Below are 9,366 nucleotides of genomic sequence, written 5' to 3'. Positions count from 1 at the left end.
AATAAATATAATTAACAATCATATCAATAAACTATGCATGACATATCGTGTATAGGCACCTATGGCCCTTTCCCGCCTTCTCATCTCTTAGCAGAACCACCCCAAATTACATTAATCTCAATGTCCCTTATGACTGTTGCTTCACAGAAATCATAGTTCCAAAGAAGCAAGACATAGGACTTTTTCACATATGGCTTTTCCCTATAATGGTAAACATCAGTGCAGGAAAAAAAATCCTACATATATGGAAATACACTAGGATAGATGCAGATTGTAGAGGTATCTGTTTTGCCATGTGGAGCCCTGCAGGACATTCAACCCCAGGAAGATGGATGCTATTCTTCTCACGTGATGGCACTCACGCTTTCCCTCCTGCACCAATGTATACCTGGGTAAGAAAATTAGCATATAGCAAACAGCATTGAGAGGAAATGGTGGTGGTGGTGGAAAGTGCCATCCAGTCACAGCCGATTTATGGTGACCCGGTAGGGTTTTCAAGGCAAGAGATCAGAGGTGGTTTGCCATGGCTTGCCTCTCCTTGGTGGTCTCCCATCCAAATACTAGCCAGGGGTGACCCTGCTTAGCTTCTGAGATCTGACAAATATGGCACCGCTATGGTCACTGTTGACAATGTACCTTTTTTTTTTACACTATATTGGTCCATCTGTACACTTTTTGTTTTTCTTTCTTAGTATTCTGCTGCCGCTACTGACAGATTATCAGGTAGTTCCTTTACCAGGAATTCTCTTTTCCAGTGGTTCATTCCACCATTTCAATATTAAGAAAGCAGCCTTTTTGTAATGAAGTTTCCTAGCAAGATGAGACATCAGAGAAGCTCTTTGTCAGCTTTCCAGAAGTGAATTCTGCTTCTTTACTCGCTGTTCCTACTCTCAAATTTATGAACCACATGAAAGGCTTCTAGAAATTCATTGAAGTCAATGTTGCCATCTTTATTAAAATCAATGCTTCGGGCTAAGCTGTCAATAGATTCATCATCTACTTCAATTTTCAGGTGGAGGTTGAAAAGTTTCCATGTCTGGCGGAACTCATCAATAGAGATAAGACCTAGAAAAGACAGATAATGGTTTCCCTGGAGGAGGCATCACAGAAATACACAGGGAACCTTGGTAACAGAAGCCAATTCAAGCTGTGAGATAACTTGGAAAATGTAGAGAAACTATAAACCTTTGGAATTCGGGACAGGTAAAAATCTGAGTCATCCAACTAGTGGAAAACTGCTTACTATCCACTTCCTAGGGTCAGAAAAAAACTCCAGAGATGGCCTTGGGTGACTACCTCTAGATACAAACAACAACAACAACAAAAAACTACAGTAAATGATGCCATTGGATTGATGATGTCAGCAGCCCATTTCATGTGACCTGCAATGTGGAGATCTCATCTCCCTGCCCATCCTGGGGCACTGACATGGCCCCTGGTTCACCAGTTATGTTGAGTGAAAAGGAAGACAATTTCATGCAATGGCCATTCACTGTGCTTATCTGGAGAGTCCCCTAGGTGCTGACATCATGGCTTGCTAACATTGTCAGTCAACACACGCCAATGCACTGAGGCCTCAGGGAAGATGCTCTTTTCCATCCTGTTCCCGTGTCCTTTTCCTTGTCCCTGTTTATGCCCCCCCCCCATTGACATCTTTGTCGGCTCACCACTCTGCAGGTGCACGGTTTCTCTCTAGAACCGGAATTGAAGGTATCAACTGAGAGAGGCATGACCAGGGCACTATTGTTAGTTTTAATCTTTGTGATCATATTTTAATTGATTTATATGGTTATTTGTATTTTTAAATTGTATTTATTCATGTTGTCAGCCATCCTGAGCCTGGCAAAGGCTGAAAAAGGGCTGGCGGGGGGAATAAAATAATTAATAATACAGGGAAGATTTCCCCTTCTCATCATCTAAATGGCATCTCGGCCTTCCATCTGAGAGGAAGGAATCAGTGTGCTTGGCCAACCTGGGGAGGATCAACAAAATTCTCTTGCTTTTAACTGTCCTGTCACTACTTGCTCAACTCAAATACACTGTAATATTAAAACCAGGAAGCTGCTGCAACTTCCTAAACTTCTCTCTACTCTTTACTCCTTCCTGCTAAGTTTCCCGCACTTTCCCTATGGGTCAGGTGCACTACTTTTGGGAAGGGGGCTTTCACATACCTGAGTGATCTTTGTCAATCATATTAAAGATGATCTCCAGATCAGCTCTGTATCTACACAAGGTTTCCACCAAAGATGGCTGAACCTGAAGAATGTTATTTTAAAAATCAGAATACATCCAATGCAAGTATGAAACAAGCAATTTTACCAACTATGTAATTATGAAAGAGGTGCTTTAACTTTATACAACAAACAACCAAGTAGGAAACATATTCCTTTCCCCAACCAAAAAGATCTACAATCTAGATCAAGTTTACCTTCAGAGCAGCCCTATGAAGCAGAGCAGAAACCTATTTTACAAATAGAGAACTGAGGATGAGAGGCAGACATTTGTCCAACGGCATCCAATGAATCCATGCTTGAACAAGAATTTGAGCTCAAGTTCAAGTCCAATGGGAAAAAGATCCGTCCCTAATGAATAATTTTTGTAAAGCTTCTCTGCCTCTGGTGAAGGATTATTCAGCTCACCCGATCACATTCCCAAAGCTAACCCTCGCTAGATCCTAATCCCCAAAACTCTAAAGAAGTTTTCAAGGACTCTAATTGCGTAACTGGAATAGCTTTTTTAATGTGATAGAACAGCTTCATATTCTTACATGGCCAAAAAAAAAAGACTGAACATAAATGTCCATGAGCTTTTCCTAAAAAGCTGTAAGCCACTTTGGGGAGAAAAATAGGGTATAAATATGAAGCTAAATAAAAACTTAGTATTCAGTAGTTCTCATTTAGCTATCAAAATAAACGTCTTCTAAACACATCATCTTTTTTTTTTCAGTTCAGCAAAGTGGTGAAGTACACTTTTCTCAAATCAACATTGCAAATGTCACATTAATAGGTGACAGTGTAAGAAAACAAGGAAAGGTTGAAATCTTTAATTAAACTTGTGTGTGGTCATCTGGGTTTCTAACTTTAACAGGTTATGTAAACTGCCCCATTTCATTTCATTTTTAATTTATTAGTATTATTATTTGCCATAGATTCTAACTGTACAACTATTGTACTGGATGATTTCCAAAGATTTCAACTGCTCTGAATTTTTATTGATGGCTATGGGAAAACAATTCTTCTCCTTGTAGAAAATTCTTGTAATTTTCACATTTCTGTTTATATTATGTTTATTAGCCTAGACTGTTCGGATTCTAGTTGGGAATATATCCACCCAGGAAAGACAGCCCCTAATATACTTGCCCTGGCTTTTATTTAAGTCTTTCTGAGAGATGGCTTAAATATCAGTTAACAAGGAAGAAAGATCTAGTAAAGTAGGTCCCCTTTTAGTACAGGATACCAAAGGTTAGACACACACATTCAGTGGGCAAAGCACCCAATGGGAAAATCCCAGGTGTGCTAATTTGTTGTCACTGCTTATACCAATGTGTGCAGGGGGACGGGACTATTTACTTGTATTTTTATGTGCTTCAGTACATAAAACACTTTAAACATAATTCAGTAACATTAGAATTAAGCTGGGAATTTTGAAGGTCGCCCAGGATCTACTGAACTTTAAGATATCTTACCTCTTTGATGGGTAATTCAATTTCTAAAGCATCAAAAGATGAAAGATATTCCACACTTCCATCTTGGGCCAGATGAACCAGCCGAGAACGCAGAGTTCTCCAGGGGAGGTCAAGGCGTAGCACAGACTCGGTGGCTAATACCCATTGACTGGGAGAAATCTTCCCTGTCAAAAATGAAGAGCATTTAATGTCTAAAAAGTTAAAGATGCTTAGAGGATAACTACCTAGCAGACAATGGGATGTGTTTTTATTGAGCTACTAGAATAGAACGATCACTGCAAGAACAGCCCTGGAGTTATAATGTTCTGCCCAGTGAAATAACTGACTGCCAGAATGGCTTTGCTTTTTAAAAGGATTCTGCAAAATACAAGGCATAGCCAATAGTTATAATGTCTTATCCACAGGAAATGCAAGCTTAGGCATTGCAACATGATTATCTTTGTCCTACGTCTCTAGGCAGAAAATTTGATTTGTATCCAAAGCAATGGCACATTTTAAGAATATCAATGGGAGACCACTAGATGGAATTTTTCCTACCATTATCTTAATGTTCTGCATCAGATCTACATAAAATACTAGCTGGAAATTTGTTCCTGCCAAAATATAATCATGCTGAAAACATAAAATGAAATTAAAACTAAATTAACAAACCTCCCCAATCCAGCTATTTATGAAATTAGTGATGGGTAACACTTTGAAGCTCAACTTAGAAAGAATCGGGCAAGTTATGAGTAACATCACAGGACTTGTTTTTTCCTTCCTCTCCTAGGAGCTTTAAAATAAATTTTATTTCCCAGGGCCTCCCCATGAGCCCCCAGATTTCCTTTCTCTGGTGGCCAAGGCTATGGCAGCAACAAAGGGAAGATCAGCTTGTCCATTCCCCCTCTCCTTGGCACCTGTATTTCAGTGGCAAGGGAGCCTGGGAAATGTAATCCCTTTTCCCCTAGGTGCCTTTTATGGATACACCATGACAGAATTCAGGTACCAGGAAGTGAAAGGAGGGCATTGGGGAGAATAAGGCAGAAACCTCCTTCCCACTCTCCCTTCCTTTATGTCATGGTTGCCACATCTGCCTAGGAAAGAGAAGGAGAGTTCAGAATTACAGAAAAACCTTCTAATTGCTGTCGCCAATGGAAAAACAGTGGCTGCTACAGAGTCAGTGGGTGGAAAGTAGGGATGCCAGCCTCCAGGTGGGGCCTGGGGATCCCCTGGAATTACAGCTCATCTCCAGACTATAGAGATTAGTTCCTCTGGAGGAAATGGATGCTTTGAAGGGTGGGCTGTATGCCATTGTAACCCACTGACGTCCCTGTCCTCCCCAGGCTCCATGCCCAAATCTCCAAGAGTTTCCCAACCTGGATCTGGCAACCCAACCCCCCAACCCCCACTAGTGGCCAAGGGGAACCTGGCAACCCTAGTGGAAAGAGTTCTTCTCAGTTTATAATAATCCAAACTGGAACATAATTCAGGGCTGCAATGTTAGTGTTCATATTAAAGGTAAATATTCCAAGAAGCCAAGGTGTGCACTCATAGCCTAGAAACTGCAAACTTGGCCGCATATTCTTAAGGCCTGTGATGCATGCAGAGCGGCCAGCTTCCCATTCAAATCCTTTTTTTGTTTATGGCTGCTCCCTGAAACATGTTAAGCTTCGTGCAATACACATGACTGTGTGGTGGAACTCAGCATGAACTTCCACTCTTTTAGGGATCCCCAAAAGCTGATAACAGTTAAACAGCGGGTGTAGTGGTTAAGAGTGGTGGCTTGGAGTGGTGGAGTCTGATCTGGAGAACCGGGTTTGATTTCCCACTCCTCCACATGAGCAGCGGAGGCTAATCTGGTGAACTAGATTTGTTTCCCCACTCCTCCACACCAAGCCAGCTGGGTGACCTTGGGCAAGTCATTCTCCCTCAGCCTCACCTACCTCACAGGGGATCGGAAGGGAAGGTGATTGTAAGCATAGAGTTAAGTTTGTCTTGGGCTCGTGACAAGAGCCTCTGAGCACATGTAAGGCCCTTGAGGGGACCCATAGGTCTAGTAGTCAAACAAGAAGAACCCGTGGTGCCCTCTGTCTGAGGTATCAGTCAGGTGCCCTGTTGCTTACTTAGGGAAAATTCGGACAAGTCTAATCTAACAGGTAACCGGGCTACAGAGATCAGTCCCCCTGAAGAAAATGGCAGCTTCAGTGGGTGGACTCTGTGGCATGACATTCCTGCTGAGCTCCCTCCCCTCCCCACACTCTAACTTCCCCTGGCTCCAGCCCTAAATCTCCAGGAATTTCCCAGCCCAGCCCTAATTCAGGTACCCTGTAACTGCTTCTGATGCCCTCAGCTGCATTAATACTCCCTTACTGGCCTGCATGGGGGTCAACAAGGACTAGCATGAAGTTGGACATCCAGTGCAGCCTAGTGGTTGCAGTGTTACAGAGCCTCTGGTGGCCGGGGACGGCACAGAGGAGGCGCCGCCACACTGCCTCCAAACCGGTTTCCCGGCCGCCGAAAACCTTAAAAAAGCCTTTTGCAGGCTTTTAAAAGTTTAAATGGTGCTTTTCGCCCCATAGAGAACAGCGAGGCTGCGCCTGCTAGAAGTCAGGAATGCGCTGTTAGACTAGGCTATGGGAAACCCGGGTTTGAATCTCCTCTCTGCCATAGAAGCTCACTGAATGTTCTTGGGCCCTCATATTTTCTCAGCCTAACCTACCTCACAAGGTTGTTGTGAAGATAAAAGCAGAGGAAGGGAGAATGATGTTGGGTCCTCAATGGGGAAAAAGATGGACATACATTAAAGAAATAGGATGACAGTAGCTATCTTTCCAAGGCATACTCGCAGTTGGTGCAGTACAATATCAAAGAATGCTTCTAATCTCCAGAAGCAGAAGCAGAAGCCTGGCTCTGTGTTCACAACAGCCACCCGTTGCCTCACAGAAGTTCGCAAGCAGTGCATGAAGGCAATCCCCTGCTGTTTGCCTTCCAGCAACTGTATTCAGGGACATGAGGCTTCTGAACATCTAGTCATTATAGCTAACAGGACCAGAGAGACATATCCTCCATGAATGTATTGGCAGCAAATTCTATAAGTTAATTAGACATTGTGTGAACTAGTACTTTCTTTTGTCTGCCCTGAATCTAATGCCCATCAGTTTCATTGGGTGACCTGAATTTCTAGTGCTATAAGAGAGGGGGAGAAAAAAATTCCCTCTGACTTCCATTAAACCATGCATAATGTTATGCATTTTTATCATCAAATCCTTTTAGTCATCTTTTTTCCCAAACTACAAAGCTTCAAGCATTTGATCCTTTCCTCTTGAATAATTTTGTTTGTCCTTTTTTTGTACTTCTAATTGTTCTATGCAATATTGGACATACAAAAGGTTTATATAAAAGCATTATACCAATGGCCATTTTATTTTCTCTCTCTTTCATCATAACCCCTAGCATAGACGGTGTCTGTTTCCACCAGTGATGCACGCTGAACCAATACACCCATTCACATCACATCAGTATATAAGTAAGGATTTTTGCCACCATGTAAATCACTTGATGCTTATTTAGTCTAAGGTAGATTTGTTGTTCTCAGTGCCATCCTAAACGATGGACTTACAAGGGTGAACTCTGCATAGGATGGCACCATCTGTTTCCCACTCATCCATTTTGGAGAGATCCATTTGGCACTTTGTGACTCTGCTTGGGTTTGCCATCCTGAAAGATTTAGTGTAATCTGCAACCTCATTACTCACAGTGGATCATTTGTCAATGTTAAGTAGAACTGGTCTTAGTACAGAATCTTTGGAACCATACGGCTAAAATTCTTCCATTGCAGAAATGGCTCATTTACATGTAATCCTTTTCTCTGGTCTCATTCACCAAAGGATGAGACTTACCTATTCACTTACAATGATATAGAGAAGCTGCACTCCAGTTTTATTACCTGTATCGTTTGGATCGTGCTGTCTATAAGCTGCAATGAGTTCTGATTTGTGTGCGTAAAGTTTCTCTCGTAAACTCTTTAAGGCAGACAGCTCAACTGTACTCACCCTACAAAGGAAGTGATTAGAATTGGCAGTTAACAGGCAAAAATCTATTTATCATTTCATTTCATTGTGCAACGAACATTTCTCCATAAACTGTCCTGCTCTGAACTGTTCACATTCTACTAGTCACAAAAATAAGTAAATAAATAAAAAGGCATTGCCCCATTGAATAAAAAAGATTCATGGAACAACAGGTAGTTTGAAATCCTAACAAAGAATAAAACTGTATTTTCAAATGACAATTTTAGAATAGAGTTAATAGAATGTTAACTTTCTTAGACCAGAATCACCCTGTTGTATTCCAACTGAAGTCTACTTTAAACATGATGCTGACAGGCATGTAAAACTTACCTGTGTGATCTTACAAGCATCTGATTTAAACTGCCCTGCAGCATCTCATATAAACTGCCCTGCTGCAGGTGTGACATAAACACACCAATTCAATGCCTACCTGGGCTGTGGATCTCTGGCATGTAAAACAGCATGTGAAAAAGCTGAGTAGCCCAGTTTAAGTGAGATGCTGGGTAAGTGAAAGGATGAGATCTTCTTTACCCACCAGCATTATGGCCTGTCTTGATATAGTTTTTACTCATTCCATCTTCAGCATATATACAGTGCTTACACACGGGGGGGGGGGAGCGAAAGGAAAACAAAACCAGTCTTGGTTCCCCACAAGTACACAGAACCATGAGTTCCTACTGAAAAAAACAACAAGCTATTCATTCTTATCCTTAACAAGGAGAGAAAGCTATATTATTGTTGCTAACTAATCAGTCTGGTAGTAAAGAAAGAGGCAGCATTTTAGCCACTTTCATTTCTTTAAGTAGTAAGAAGTCCAGGGGCAGAGCTAGAGGATTTTGTTTCCTTTGGATGAGAGAGTGCATAAGAGTCATGATATCCTTGTACAAGGACCAGATTGAAGGGCAGACGACACAGGTGACTTGGGGTCAAAGGCTACCTACTCAACTGTCTACTCAACAACTGAAACAAAAGGTATAGAGTACATTTCTAACAGCAAAGCAAGAAATGCTAACCTGCATTGTAGACAGATAAAAGAGCGCAGATGAGGAAGGAAGCATTTGTAGGTGCAAAATAGGATCCGCTATCTAGTTTCACAACTAGTTAAAACAAATTATGGTTTCGCATTATATCTGAATCAAGCCACTGTTTCAGCCCCCAAGGTTGTACCCCAGTTTTAGCTAATTCCAGCTAAAATTCTCTGTCTCTCTGTCAGATCCTCTCCCAGTTGAAAGTGCAATGGCACCACATCCCTGTCCCTTCTACTAGCTGAAGGGTGTCTTCCAAAGCCATGGGAGAGAGATTTCCAGTCCCTACCTCCATGTATAAGGGATATGACTATAGCAAGCAATCTCCTTAACAAATGATGGTTTCCCAGCAACTGCAAACCCTATATATCCTCTAACACAGTGGATATCATCCTGGAACCATAGTGCTTTTTGGGGGGGGGGGGCTTTTTCTGTGTGAAACTGTGCTATACAGAGACCTTTTCCCTTGTAATGTTTGTTTACATTTTTATTTTTGTATTGTGAGCCACTTTGGTTCCCTGTTGAGGAGAAAAGAAGCATATAAATGCTTAAATAAATAAAATATAGCATTGCTCGAATGGAGATTTGTTCACAGTGTCACCATTTT

General features: G+C 41.7%; 1 protein-coding gene across 1 annotated transcript in view; it reads right to left on the bottom strand.

The window, feature by feature from the left end:
• Nucleotides 1-763: 763 nt before the first annotated feature.
• Nucleotides 764-9,366, bottom strand: part of PPEF1 (protein phosphatase with EF-hand domain 1) — a 30,766-nt gene continuing 22,163 nt past the window's right edge. The window contains exons 10-13 of the mRNA XM_056861936.1: nucleotides 7,611-7,717; nucleotides 3,686-3,849; nucleotides 2,172-2,256; nucleotides 764-1,065 (exon numbers count right to left, since the gene is read on the bottom strand). Of these exons, the coding sequence (XP_056717914.1) occupies nucleotides 872-1,065; nucleotides 2,172-2,256; nucleotides 3,686-3,849; nucleotides 7,611-7,717 (550 nt within the window). The 3' untranslated portion in view covers nucleotides 764-871. The remainder of the gene's footprint in view (nucleotides 1,066-2,171; nucleotides 2,257-3,685; nucleotides 3,850-7,610; nucleotides 7,718-9,366) is intronic.

This window comes from Euleptes europaea, chromosome 16 (genome assembly GCF_029931775.1).
Source record: "Euleptes europaea isolate rEulEur1 chromosome 16, rEulEur1.hap1, whole genome shotgun sequence".
Lineage (NCBI taxonomy): Eukaryota > Metazoa > Chordata > Lepidosauria > Squamata > Sphaerodactylidae > Euleptes > Euleptes europaea.
The sequence above is the reverse complement of the archived record's forward strand: the minus strand, read 5'-3'. Positions and strand labels throughout refer to the sequence as shown.